This window comes from Euleptes europaea, chromosome 6 (genome assembly GCF_029931775.1).
Source record: "Euleptes europaea isolate rEulEur1 chromosome 6, rEulEur1.hap1, whole genome shotgun sequence".
Classification (NCBI taxonomy): Eukaryota; Metazoa; Chordata; class Lepidosauria; order Squamata; family Sphaerodactylidae; genus Euleptes; species Euleptes europaea.
In genome coordinates, this window is record NC_079317.1 from 36,253,898 (window position 1) to 36,267,669 (window position 13,772).

Genomic DNA, 13,772 nt, shown 5'->3' on the forward strand with positions numbered 1-13,772 from the left:
CTATAGAGGCAGTACTCACTCCTTAGCCACAGGAAAGCTGCACTCGCGTACAAACGCCACATGTGTGACCTGGTGTATGGATTGAAATCCCTTTAACCATGCCACCAGGAACCCAGGCTGGGTACTTCATGTGCATCCGGTGTCTCAGTTGAACTAGTCCTCACTGTGAATGCTGGCCGAGGGGACTGGGGGCGAGATTCCATATTAACGAGTCTGAAGGATGTTCTCTTTCTTCTCCCATCAGATGTTAATGAATGTGAAGAGGCAAGTGCCAGCGTGCCCCTGTGTGAGGGCAGCATCTGCGAGAACACTGAGGGCTCTTACCGTTGCAACTGCTTGCCTGGACACGTAGCTTTAGCCGAACCCCACCGCTGCGTGCTGGAGACAGCTCAGAGTCCAGCGGCAGCATGATTCCAGAAGGGCAGTGCCTTGACAGAGGCAAGCCCGTCAGTCAGATGCCACTCGTGGAGCTGAAGGCCCATCAATCTGGGCAAGAACTCCTGCAACATCAGCTTTAAAGCCTGTCCGTCCATGGTTTCCCAAAGCGCAAAAATGCAACCTCTCACTGGGCTGAACACACAAAGGCCAATGAGAAGGGCTGAACACACAAAGGCCAATGAGAAGGGCTGAACACACAAAGGCCAATGAGAAAGCCTGAAAGGTTCAAGCATCATCTTTGTGGGCCTACTCAACACAAGCTTACTGCTTCAGCTGCTGTGCACTCAGGGTCCAGTTCCCTCACCATTTGCCCGGTTGTCTTTGCCAATCCCCATTTATAAAACAAACCAGACCCCCTTGTGTGGGCCAATACTATACTCATATTTCATCTCATCTGCCCCTCAGTTCTTTGTAGGATTTTGTCCCATGAGTTATTCTAGTCCTTATCCCCACCTGCATTATCCCCCCCATATTGTGTAAAATCCCTTTAGAAGAGGAGTTGTTTTTTATATGCCGACTTTCTCTACCACTTAAGGAAGAATCAAACTGGCTTACAATAACCTTCCCCTCCCCGCAGCCAGTGCAGGATTTAGACGAAGAGAGGTCCCAGTCTATTCCACTTGTGAGGCCCCTCCCAATCCCCCACCCTCACAGCTAGAGGAAGATGGAAGAGTGTTTTAAACAAGATTCAGTGAAGCCAAGGATGGTGACCGGTGTTTAAAATATTGCAATTCACAATTTCTCCTCTAAAGGACATGTTGTTGTTAAATACCGTAGTGATTGAAAAAAAATATATTATACACCTTGGCTGGAGGCCCCTAGATTTTGAGTCCCTAGACTTCAGCCTGCCAAGCCGATAGGTAAATCTGGCACTGCCCACAACAGACACCCTGTGAGGTAGGTGGGGCTTTACTTTGCACAGCACCGCTACATTCCACACACCTTACCTTGCCTCCCTCAGAAGCACAGTGCTGGATGTTGGTCAGTCACAGATGGCCAAGTGACATAAATGCGGGACTTTTCCAGCCTTTTGTTGTATGGACAGCATCTCACCATCAACATAGGCATTGATGGTCTGTGTATTTTTACCTGCAGCAACTGAAAAACACCCCCATTCCACAGATGTCACAGGACCTCTGTAATCCTACCTCCCAAAGCCCCTCTTGCTAGCAATGCAAAAAAAAAAAAAAACAGCCTTTCATACCTGAGCCTGGAACAAAAACTGCCCAACTTCAGAGCATATGGATTCTATTTATAGTCAGGCAGTAGCTTGGACTCCAAAGGCCTTTTTGGCTTAAGCCTTCTGTTTTCATCCCAGGCATCTCCCTGCTGCACTTTCTATGACTGCTGGGGTATAGGTTTGGGAAGTGGGAAGGATTACCACTTGTTAGCTTTGGGAAATGTTCTAAGTGGTATTTTCTATGTGGGAGGGGAATACAACATAACGTGAAATAAATGGTTTTATATAGTGCCTCATGGCTCGTGTACTGGAGCTAATAATAAGCATTCCTGCCTTGTGTTTGCCAGGCTTAAGTTACAAAACAGTGGGATGGAAGGAAGCACCTAAGAATCGATTTTAGAAACATGGAGTTGGGTCATCTTGTCCAACCCCCTGCACAAATCAGGGAATTCACAACTACCTCCCCCTCCATACCCCCAGTGACCCCTCCTCCGTGCCCAAAAGATGGCAATAAACTCTTCAGGATCCCTGGCCAATCCTGCCTGAAGGAAAATTGCTTCGTGACCCCAAAGTGATGAGGGGCATTATCCTAGGCACGTAAGAAAGGGCCACGAGAGCCAAATAGTGACACAACCCTTCCTGTCCTCCCTCTCATGATCTGCCTAAGTTCACAGAATCAGCATTGCTGTCAGATGGCCATCTAGCCTCTGCTTAAGAACCTCCAAAGAAGGAGAGGACACCACCTCCCCACCCCGAGGAAACCTGTTCCACTGAAAACCTTGATGATTCAGAAATGGTAGTTTACAGTTGGCAACTCATACAGCTTTGGCAAGGGAGCATTTTCCTCTGTAACATGTGGTTTTCAAGACCAAGCAGCGCCTGTACCACCACCACCAACCACCCAAGCCATCCTTTACATTTTCAGAAGTGCATGGTGAGTTACAGGAATATAGCTAATCCATACATTATGAAAGCAAGTTCCATCACTTTATGTCATTGAGTGGAGAACAAGCTCCACAAGCAGTTAAACATCACTGCATCTCCAGATGCACAATGATGGGATCACAGCACCTTCCAGGTAGTAAAACATTTCACCATCCCCTAACAAGGCAGACAGACAGATGTTAATTTATAACACTTTATTAATATTAAAGTTATAAAAAGAGGCTGGGATTGAGAGCAGTTTTCTCAGCAACTCCAATTTACAAGATAGTGCAAAGCATTAGTCAATGTAAGTTATCCCTGCATAGGAATCAAATGCCGTTTTGGCTTAGCATCTATTTTTCAGGAAACTTCCCCATTTCTTTGAAGCAAGTAGCCGCAAAAGGTATTTCTATTCAGTTTCTTTTTGGCTACAGGTGACAAAAGCAGATTCAAGGAAAGTCCAGGTCATGGCAGAGCTGGGAGAGGGAGAAGGAGCAGGCAGAAGCCTGCAGTATCGGATTATGAGAGGCACGGTAGTGTCGATGAACAGCAACAGCCCTGATGTTGGCTGGCCGAGTTTCCTTGCAGGAAAAGTCCTTTCCAGAACCATCCAGACCTTCTTGGATTCATTTTGGCCTGGCCTAGACCTTGGGAAGAGAGTAGTTATGTGAATCAAAATAAGAAATGCCTTTTACAGCCAAGCACTTGACTCTTCTGTCTGTATCAGACAGATTCTTTCCTTCCCCAGTAGACTGTTGGGGTTCCTTAATCAGTGATCTGGACAGGAATCCTCCAGCAGAACAACATCTGGTTTTGGTCATCAAGCAGTTCCCATCTGACAACTAGTCTCAGCTGGAAAACAATAGTAAGATAAGTTTATCCTCAGACATATACACATTAGAGAGAGAGAGAGTGTGTGTGTGTGAATGGCAAAAAAAGTTGTCACACTGAGATTCAAAATCATTCCCATCTGTGCTGAAAAGCAAGGCTCTCAAGCAAGACATATTAATGCTAAAAGAACACACACTATTCATTTCCCCATTCTCTTTCAATACACCCCTCTGTGCAAAATCACCAGTATATGGCTCTATACAAAGAGATAACATCCCTGACCATTTGTGGCTAAAAGTTTGTTATGTTTTCCACTGACACCCTCCCGGACTCAGTTAGGGACACATTTCTCAAGAGGAATAGAGAATTCCAAGACCGCTGTCTCACAAAGAGACGATAGTTGAACAAACCTGTCTGTGGAGGGAAGCACTTTCAGACTGCACATGGAGGCTCACGTGACTGCATGATCCTCTGAACAAGATAATTTGCTGCTCATAGGAAAATCAGATGTCAAGCAGAAGGTGTTCAAGTTTAGCCTCGGGCCTGACACATAAGCCAGTTTTATACATAAAGGTATTTCCCCCCCTTAGGGAACTTCTGATCATATGAATGCTTACTGCAGTCTGAAGTGTGCCCATACAGACCCGGGTTTTGTCACTTGATCTGCTGTTTGTGACAACTCCACCTGGGAGAATTCTGTGTGTGTGATAACTCACACTCAATCTCATCTGCCCTCTCTCCAATATGGCAAACTTCAAGGGCCTCCCAGGCAAGAGTTAACCAATTGCTGATCTGAGTGGCTCCACCACCTTCCATGAGCAACTCATTCTATAGATTAAACAAAAGGATTTTGTCCTGGGATTAGCCCATTTAGACACTTACAGATGGATACTCAGACTTCACTGGAAGCTTGTTCAAGTAGTTATAAGAATGGTCTTTCTGGATAGGACACTGGATACCAGATTTGCATCCATCAGCCTGGTCTAGTGGGAAGGAAATGGGCACGTGTAGAAGTTCTCCATACACCTTTGCTTGGCTGCCTTGGCTGTCAATCTCTGCAGAAGAGGAAAGTGATCAACAAAATAAGAATAGCTATTCTTATATTACTGAGGAGCAGTACCTGCATTTCCTATGGTGGCATGCAAGAGAAGAACTACTTCCAGTGCACCAAGGCAATACTGCAGTGCATTCATTACCTTTGCCAACCCTTGTGCTATATTCTCCTGACTGCTGTAAAATGTGCATGAAAAAAACTACCCTGTTGTACTCTTTAAGTACCTCCATCTCTCTCCTCCAGGTTTCTTACAAAGAAACACTTCTAGTGTTTCTAAAACTTCTTCTAGTACTATTGTGGACTGATTTTTGTTTTGTTTTTACCTTCTGCTTCTTCCAAACATTTTTATCTACTGTTGGTTTCTCACCTCCTACTCTGTGTGTGTTAATATATTTTCTGTTGTATTGTTTTAATCAGATGCTGTAGGCCATCTTACATATGTTTACATCAAAAGTGCAGGATACGTGCAGGAAACCTCTTGAAAGCTGAATGTGGATCATTAGCTAGAACAATCTCTTGTGGTTTTGTGCACCCACTGAAACTGTGAAAGAGCAGAACCCATCATGACTCGCTGGAAGAACACAAACACAAAAGAGACATGAGTGTAGTCATAATATGCACACTGCCACCTAACCAGAGTTATACCTTATTAAGTTCACTGGAGCCAGTAGGCTTAGAACTGTGTCGTCTCTGCTTAGGATTGCACTGGCACATATGGTTTCCATAGTATTCCTTCATGGAATGTTTCCATGCAAGAAATACAGATCAGTCGAAGCCTCCCTGACTCAAATGCTGAACGTGAACAGGAAAGATACTTCAGTCCTGTGCATACTGCAGCTATAAGAAAGGTGGAAGCCAACAGACGGTACTTACTACTAGAAAATGTGACATTGACTGTGTACGACTCCCCTTTGTGAAGCATACAAGGTTCTGAGGGGCAAGGACTCACGTTGACCTCTTTGATACTTCCATCTTTGGAACCTGTGAAGAGGACGCAAATAAAGAATCATGTTAATGGGATATTTCCAGCTCCTCCTGGTGACAAGTGTGCTTTGGTTAAGGTGCCACAATCAGGCTACTATGGACGCCGCTTGCTTAAGAAGATGTTATTAATCAGCACTGGCAAGCTTAGATAAATAGACATTTATCACTCAGACAAGGAAACAAGAAGTCAACCAAAAGACACACTGGAAAATACAACCTGTACATCTTAGAGGAAGAGTTTTAACCACTGAGATTTACTCAAAGAATCCCAGGTAGAAACAACTGACTTGGTTAAGGACAAAGACGTAATTTCAGCAACAATTCATCATATAAACATGAATGCAGAATAAGTGACACATCCTACAACGGGGAGGCACAAATCTTCCACAGAGTTAGTCAGAACATCCTCTGGACTACAGCATTTCAATCTTGACAACCTCATCATAGAAATGGTGAAATTGGAGCGGTGTTCAGGTAGCACTAGAAGTTGGTTACTGTCACTGTTGATTTTCTGTGATACTTACTAAGGAACTACCAGGGATCCTATTTTTTGATCCAACTTACAATATCACTCCCGTGTTATACCACCTTACTGGATGCACAGCCGTTTGGAGCTAAAATTTACTCCTTGATATCAATGGCTCCTTGAGAACCCCTGGACAGTTCCCATGGGAAAATGTGACACTCCAGCCCTGGACCAAGTGACTACTCCGGGGGTTTTTAAATTGAAAAGCAAGCAGTTCAGTTACCCAAAATCCATCTAGAACAGCTCAGTGTAGGGAGGATGGAGAAATGTAACTACTTGGAAATATGCTTCCTTGAAATCTGTAGGATTTGTTTCCACAATGATACACTTAGGAATGGACATGGAGTGTTTCACAACCATTGAAATTGAATAAAAGCCCTCGTTTGTTCAGCAAAGCCAGCCAGAGTTGTACTTAAATATGATGGAAATGTCAAGGCTATTGTTATATTGCTTCCCCTTACAAATTCTAAAGAATTAGACAGGTAGCAGCTGATTTGCTATCCCTGAGAAAGCTTGCAATACTATGGCTGTTACCGCACTTGTATTCCCAGTAATGTATTAAGAGTTTGAAAACGTTATAAAAAATACTGTTCGCACTTTGTTCGGCCCCTTTAGCTGTGAAGACGTCTTCCAACCATTTATAAGCCGTGGTATCCAAAAACCCTTTTAAAGCAATGTTTTTTACAACATTTTCAAACTCTTAATACATCGTTGGGAATATAAAGTGTGGTAACCCCCAATTTGTATCTCTCAACATCTAGCCCCCTGAAGGGTTTTAACTTGAATCAGCAAGTTATAATAGGGAAAACTTAAGGTGATTTAAAACTGAATAGCACAAACTGGTTAGGCTGAGATTTATGGGGTACAAGGGAATGGAATTCATTCACAGATATACACAACTAAATTTGGTATGAATTGAGACTGATTTTGTTCATTCCCTCACCAGTAAAATTATGGTCTCTAAGCAGTTGCTAGATCATGTTTCTTGCTATCTTGTATCAGTTTACTGATCTTCCTGTTTTTTTGGATGGCTGTTTTTCAGATGTTTGCTTGTTTTGGTCAACTTTCTGACTAAGCATTTCCTACAGGAAAAAGGGCCTTAAGTTAGGCAATCTTAAGTACAGATCACGATGTTAAGACTTTAGTCTAGTGTGCAAACAAAGCCATTTTGCATAAGACATAAGGGGCAAGAGTTGGTTTTTATTTATGGATTTGAATGTTTCTACTAAAACTACGTCACAAAATCAGCCCCAAACTCTTGTGGTGTGTAGTGGTCAAGAGTACTGGACTAGTATCTGGGAGACCCGGGTTCAAATCCCCACTTGTGCCACGGAAGATCACTGGGTGACCTTGGGCCAGTCACACTCTTTCAGCCTAGCCTACCTCACAGGTTTGTTGTGAGGATAAAACGGAGGAGAGGAGCATGCTGTAAGCCGCTCTGGGTCCCCGTTGTGGAGAAAGGTGGGATAGAAATTAATAATAAATAAATGAATATTATTACTTTAAAATAAACAGTTTAAGAACAGCTGGATAAATGAATTTGGGATACAGTTTTGTTTTTCCCCTGGGAGAACCAGATAGAGCCAGCACACTTGCCACATATACAAGCTATTGGCAGTGCTTAACACCTTCAAGTATGAAGGAGAGAAACCAGTCAGAAAACAGTTGGGAACAAATGGTAGCCATGTGCTGTGAGGCTCCAACTGCCTTGGGGCAATGTCTGCTATGTGCCCCTGTTTATTAGTTATTAGCAAAAAGCTCATCATTATGGTGAGTGAAGAACGGTATGCGTAATGATTTCTTACATACTGCAAGAACCACTGGTAGGTACAACCCTCCTGCACTGAAGGCTGGGACATGCCAGGATGAAGAGCAGATTTTGACCTCACCACTAACCAAGTTGTTCCCAAGCACAGATCTTTTCTTTTCACAGTGAATGGCGAATAGTAATTCGCACATGACAGAAATAAAAACAGTGCGCTAAGGGCCAGACCTGTTCCTAGTGATCCCAGCGATTATAATCATGTGCTTCCATGTGCACAGCCCCATTCTGGGTTCTTGGTCACATGGAGTGAGAGATGGAGCTATGAGGAAAGGCTTTCATACATAGCTGTTTCATGTAGCACCATAACTATATATGGACTTTTATTGCACAACCAAAAGAAGGGGGGAAAGAGAGGCCTCCATCTCAAGAAACTTACATCTAACCACATCTAAAGGTAACACAGTGACGAACTCATGTCAGCAAATTCATCTTCCCCTTATAGTGTGCAATACTTAGCACTAAAAAGAACCCCTACTGATTGCCTTGTGTATCTAGCCAAGATGGAAAGGCACTTGCAAAAGTATTCTACAAATAAAAATGTAGAAACAGCAAATGCAATTGCTTTGTGAAGTGTGAATCAGCCCTCTAAGCCACATAAAGTGGTTTCTTCTCTCACATGACTAGTGATGCATTGAGCATTCAGCTGTTTCAGAAACTTTTGCTAGCAACATGTGCAGGCTTTGGAAGGAAGTTGCGGCCTCATGAAATTGCTCAGTTCGTGTTTAAAACTGTTAATGAATTAATAATCCTATTTATCCATGAGCAGAGCAAAACAAGAGAGCTTAACTCCCACCCAATATTCCTATGCCTGCTTACTCAGAAGTAAGCCACTTAGTTCAACAGGATTAATTCCTTTGTAAGGGCACATCCAACAAACTGCAGCCTTAGTTTCAAATTGGCTCTCATGCTGAAAGAATAAGGAAGTGGGTATTTAGCACAGAGGCTGTTTGCAAAATCATAACCACACCCTATATACACAAGCCCCTGGATAGGGGCAAATGCATATGTCAGTTATGACTCAGTGTGCTTCAACTTATGGGGAGCATTTCTAAAATCCATGGTTTATGCACATATCTGCATACTAACAAGGAAACAGCATTCCCAGAAAACATCTCACTGCTAAAAGGCTTAGTACAATGGTCACCAATGACTACTCTCTGCATCCCAGCATGTCAATCCATCTCTTGTTGGGTCTTCCTCTTTTCCTGCTGCCCTCAACTTTTCCTATCATGATGGTCTTTTCCAGTGACTCTTGTCGTCTCATGACGTGACCAAAATACGATAGCCTCAGTTTAGTCATTTTAGCTTCTAGGGTCAGTTCAGGCCTGATTTAATCTATAACCCACTGATTTGTTTTTTTGGCAGTCCACGGAATCCGTAACACTCTCCTCCAACACCACATTTCAAAGGAATCTATTTTCTTCCTATCAGCTTTCTTCACTGTCCAGCTTTCACACCCATACATAGTAATAGGGAATATGATGGCATGAATTAATCTAGTCTTGGTGGCCAGAGTCACATCCTTACACTTCAAAATCTTTTCTAGCTCCTTCATGGCTGCCCTTCCCAGTCTCAATCTCCTTCTAATTTCTTGGCTGCAGTTTCCCTTTTGGTTGATGGTGGAGCCAAGGAATAGAAAGTCTTGAACAATTTCAATTTCCTCATTGTCAACCTTAAAGTTGTGTAATTCTCCTGTAGTCATTACTTTTGTTTTCTTGATGTTCAGCTGTAGTCCTGCTTTGGCACTTTCTCTTTTAACTTTCAGCAGTAATTGTTTCAAATGTTCCTTACATTAATAGGCTGCCTGGAATTGGATGGCACTCCAATTCCAGGCAGCCTATTAATGTAACGTATTAATTAATGTATTAATTCCAGGCAGCCTGTTTATGTAAGGAACATTAGGTTCTGCATAAGCAGCCACACAAGGATTGAATGTCTAATACACCAGAGTGATATAGTGGTTACAGTGTCAGACTAGGACCTGGGAGACTCTGGTTGGAATCCCCACTCCGCCATAGAAGCTCCCTGGGTGACATTGGCCAGTCACACCCTCTCCAGCCTCACCTACCTCACATGGCTGTTGCTGTGAGTATAAAATGGAGACAGAAAGAACAATGTTGTAAGCTGCTTTGGATCCCCACCAAGAAGAAAAGCGGGTTATAATGAATGAATGAATGATCCTTTAATCTTGGATGCCACTTCTCACCTTTCTAGTTTCCTACTAAAGATTTAGACCAGTAACAATTAATCCCCTATGTGGACTCACTGAGAACAAAAAGATTCCCCAACACCAGAATTAGCCTTCGTTCTTTTTATCCAGTCACTTCCCTCAAGTAACATCCATTACAAGACTTGCAATGACTCCCTGGGGTGGAAATAAAATTATATAGTCGGATGTTTTATTTGAAGGCAAATAAAACATAGTTAGCAACCAGCAGTTAAACCACAGGACCAAAGTAGAAATAACTGTAGATAGTGTGGATCAGCAAGAAGAGAGCTTTCAAGTGCAGTATGGGTAAGCAGGAGGATGAAGCCTACCACCACCAGTGTATTTGCCCTGAAATGTGTTTCTCCCCCGCAGAGAAACATGACAGAGAGTAACTCCTGATAGGACAAAAATAGCAGGGGTGAAGAAGTTTCAGGATGAAAAAGGTTCAGCTCCCCCTGTCAATCATGGCTTCTACCACAATCATGCCAGGCTGCACCTCAAGAGGGCTGCTTTGAGATGGGATTGTGGGGATTGGGGTAAAATCATATTCAACACAGCAGTGAGTTCTATCGCCAAAGCCTCTTGCCTCTCTCAGTGTCTCTCAGGACAGCCATGTTGGATCAAACCAAAGATTCATCTAGACTAAAATCCCATTTTCAGAAAAGGTCAGCCAGAAGCCCCCTGGAAACCCACAAGCAGGTTTTTATTAAGGCAATCGTCCTTGGCTGTTCTCCCCCAGCAACTGCTATTCAAAGATACAGATATCATAGCCAGGATGAAATTGCTTTCATGAAATTGCTTTCTACAATTGTTTCAAGCACCCCGTTCAGAGTGCAAACCCGTGGTTTATTTTAACTGCAGCTCATGGACAATTGTTCAAATCCTGGTTTGCTTCAACAAATGCTGGCTTTACTACCTTCACTCTCCCCCCTGCCTCCCTTGCAGAGACTCAAGCGGTATCCCAGCATGCACTGCAATGAAGGCAACACCAGGCAACAAGCCAGGATTAAGCCAGAATGTTTCCCATTTGTATATCATGCAAAACCGTAGTTAAGTGTAACTACATGTAGCCAACCACCTTCTCACTGTGCTTTCAGATCTTGGTTTGACGTACCTCAATTAACCACAGTTAGTGGAACAACCCACTTTTAGACAACCACGACTCATACTGTGGCACCCCTCATTGAGTCATGTGAAGACACAAAGCTGCCTTATCACCTCAAGCTGACTCAGGCCACTGACTCAGGTCTATGAAGAAAGTCAGTGTTGTCTACTCAGACTGGCAGTGGCTCTCAATGGTCCCAAAGCAGAGGCCTTTCACATCACCTCCTACTCAGTCCTTTTAGCTGAAGAAACTAGAAATAAAACCTAGGACTTTCTGCCTGCAAAATACTGTTTCTAATAAGCATGTGATGCTGTCTTACACTGAATCAGACCATTGGTTTATTAAAGTCAGTATCATCTGCTTTGACTGGCAACAACTCTCCAGGGAGTCTCAAGGTGGGGGTCTTTCACATCACCTATGACCTGGTGATGCTTAGGACTGACTGAACCTGCATGCGGACTAAATGCTTTACCACTCAGCCACAGCCCCCTCCCATAAGTGCATTTAAGGGGAAACAAAGACTAAAAATGTCTTAAATAAATCCACTTAAACTATTATTGTCTGTGACCTCTGAACCACAATTCTGTGAACAAAGTCATTTACAGTGCAATCCTAAAGACAGTTACTCCCATCTAAACCCATTAATTTCAATGGACTCCAGACTGGAGAAACTCTCTTTAGGATTGTACTGTAAGAGAACATAACATAACACAATTAAAACCATGCTGGTTCAGACCAAGGCTCATCAAGTCCAGCAGTCTGTTCACTCAGTGGCCAACCAGGTGCCTCTAGGAAGCCCACAAACAAGATGACTGCAGTAGCATCCTGCCTGTGTTCCATGGCACCTAACATAATAGGCATGCTCCTCTGATCCTGGAGAGAATAGGTATGGATCATAACTAGCATCCATTTTGACTGGTAGCAATGAATAGCCCTCTCCTCCATGAACATTTCCACTCCCCTCTTAAAGCCTTCCAGTTTGGAGAGATCCTTTTGGATCTCCATTTTTGTTTTAACCACCCTAAATAATTTGGTGTCATCTGCAAACTTGGCCACCTGCTATTCACTCCTGGCTCCAGGTCATTGATGCACAGGTTAAAAAGCACCAGTCCCAACACAGATCCCTGAGGGACCCCGCCACTCACATCCCTCCATTGTGAGAACTGACCATTTATTCCTACTCTTTGCTTCCTATTTTTTAGCCAGCTCTCAGTCCATAAGAGGACTTGTCCTCTGATCCCATGACTATGAAGAGACTAGCCCTGATTGTCCTGCTTGACAACATTCTCACAAGCAGCACCAGACATCCTTAATGTCACCTAGGAAGCTGGGAGACAGAGAAGAGGAGGATGCCTTCGAAGTAAAAGGGGGTGGTCACTGTTGCCAAGACCTTGATCATCCCAGAGACCACCGTGGGCAAACTTCAGAATAACGATAACTTAGCTGTGGCACAGTTCCCCAAAACACTAGAACTGAGGCGGGCAGATGTCCCGCTTCCCTCTGGTAAAGTCCGCTGAAGTTGTTGTTTGGCTGAAAGAGTTTGCTAAGTATTTGAGTGACAGGTTTCAGATATACATCTGAAGAAGTAAGCTCTGACTCATGAAGGTTTACGCAAAAATAAACACTGTTAGTCTTTAAAGACTTCTGTTTTATTCTGTCACCAGAGGAGCTGAACTCCGCCTGACAGCGCTACAGAAAGTTGTATTTCTATTTGAATCACAGCAATTATGTGTAAATTGTCTATCAATATAAATTAGTATCTGCCCATCCTGGCCCTTTCTCTGGTCATCTGTAGATGGCCTCCCCTGCTAGAACGAAATCCGTGTAATACTTTTTTAATAGGAACAACTAAACTAATGCAAACACGATGCAAACTTTCCAGCTCCCCTAGAACCTCCCTGCCGCTTCATAGGAACGGGGAATTAAGCGGCGCTCCTGTGTTTTGCATCGCGTTTGGTGGGAGTTCGCCTTTGTCTCGCCTGGGGGCTGCAGGGCACCTCGCCTGGGGCGGGTGGAGGCGGCTCGGAGGCCCCGCGCCCCACTCGCTCTCAGCCGCCGGGAAGGACTTCGCCCAAGCGGCCGCGCTGCACGGCTCGGGGCGGAGGAGACACGCCGCCCGCCCTGCTGCGAGAGCCGGGGGCGTGAAGGGCTACTCACCGCAGTCCAGGAACTTGACGGGCTCGGCCAGCACCGCGCCGGCGGCGGCCAGGAGCAAAGGCAGCGTCAGAGCCCACATCGTCCCGGTCGCAAGAGCGCGAAAAACTGCCCGCAGACGGCGGCGGGCCGCAAGAAAAGCAGGCGCTCGTGACTCGGCGCTGGCGTCACGTGACACGCGCCCCAGCCCCGCCCCCTGCGCAGTCGCCTCAGGGGGGCGGGCCTGCCCTGCCCTGCCCTGCCCTGCCAAGGCCGCCCCGACTGGCTGCTTGGTTGGTCGGCCGGCCGGCCGGAGGGCGGAGCTGGCGGGGACGTTGCCACAGCCGCTTGCCGCCGCCTCAAGACGCTTAGGAGGCCTTGGGATTCGTTCCGTCAGCAAAAGTTCATACAATTTATTTTTAGAAGAGGGAGAGGGGGAAGTCATTTTATTGTCGAATTAATGATATTTTTTTTATTATTATTATTTTTAGTATTGGATATTGCTTATATGTTGATATGTTAGAAGAAAATAAAAAAAAAATTCAAAAGAAAGACGCTGAGGA

General features: G+C 44.5%; 2 protein-coding genes across 2 annotated transcripts in view; one reads left to right on the forward strand and one right to left on the reverse strand.

Moving 5' to 3' along the window:
• Positions 1-415, forward strand: part of LTBP2 (latent transforming growth factor beta binding protein 2) — a 147,780-nt gene extending 147,365 nt beyond the window's left edge. The window contains exon 34 of the mRNA XM_056850879.1: positions 245-415. Within this exon, the coding sequence (XP_056706857.1) occupies positions 245-411 (167 nt within the window). The 3' untranslated portion in view covers positions 412-415. The remainder of the gene's footprint in view (positions 1-244) is intronic.
• Positions 416-3,307: 2,892 nt separating this feature from the next.
• NPC2 (NPC intracellular cholesterol transporter 2) lies at positions 3,308-13,319 on the reverse strand. Its single transcript, XM_056850880.1, has 4 exons — positions 13,234-13,319; positions 5,301-5,408; positions 4,256-4,428; positions 3,308-3,394 (listed from the first exon to the last, which is right to left on the reverse strand). Exons 1-4 carry the CDS (start codon positions 13,310-13,312, stop codon positions 3,308-3,310), a joined length of 447 nt encoding a protein of 148 aa, XP_056706858.1. The 5' UTR covers positions 13,313-13,319.
• Between the last annotated feature and the right edge of the window lie 453 nt (positions 13,320-13,772).

Excerpts from the sequence above, each read along its gene's own strand:
- NPC2 (XM_056850880.1), bottom strand. The coding sequence starts at position 13,312 with ATGTGGGCTCTGACGCTGCCTTTGCTCCTGGCCGCCGCCGGCGCGGTG. Across the intron at positions 4,429-5,300 it reads CAATGTCACATTTTCTAGTA|AGATTGACAGCCAAGGCAGC; the intron begins GTAAGTACCGTC and ends CCTCTTCTGCAG. Across the intron at positions 3,395-4,255 it reads TGAAGTCTGAGTATCCATCT|CTGAGACTAGTTGTCAGATG; the intron begins GTAAGTGTCTAA and ends ATTGTTTTCCAG.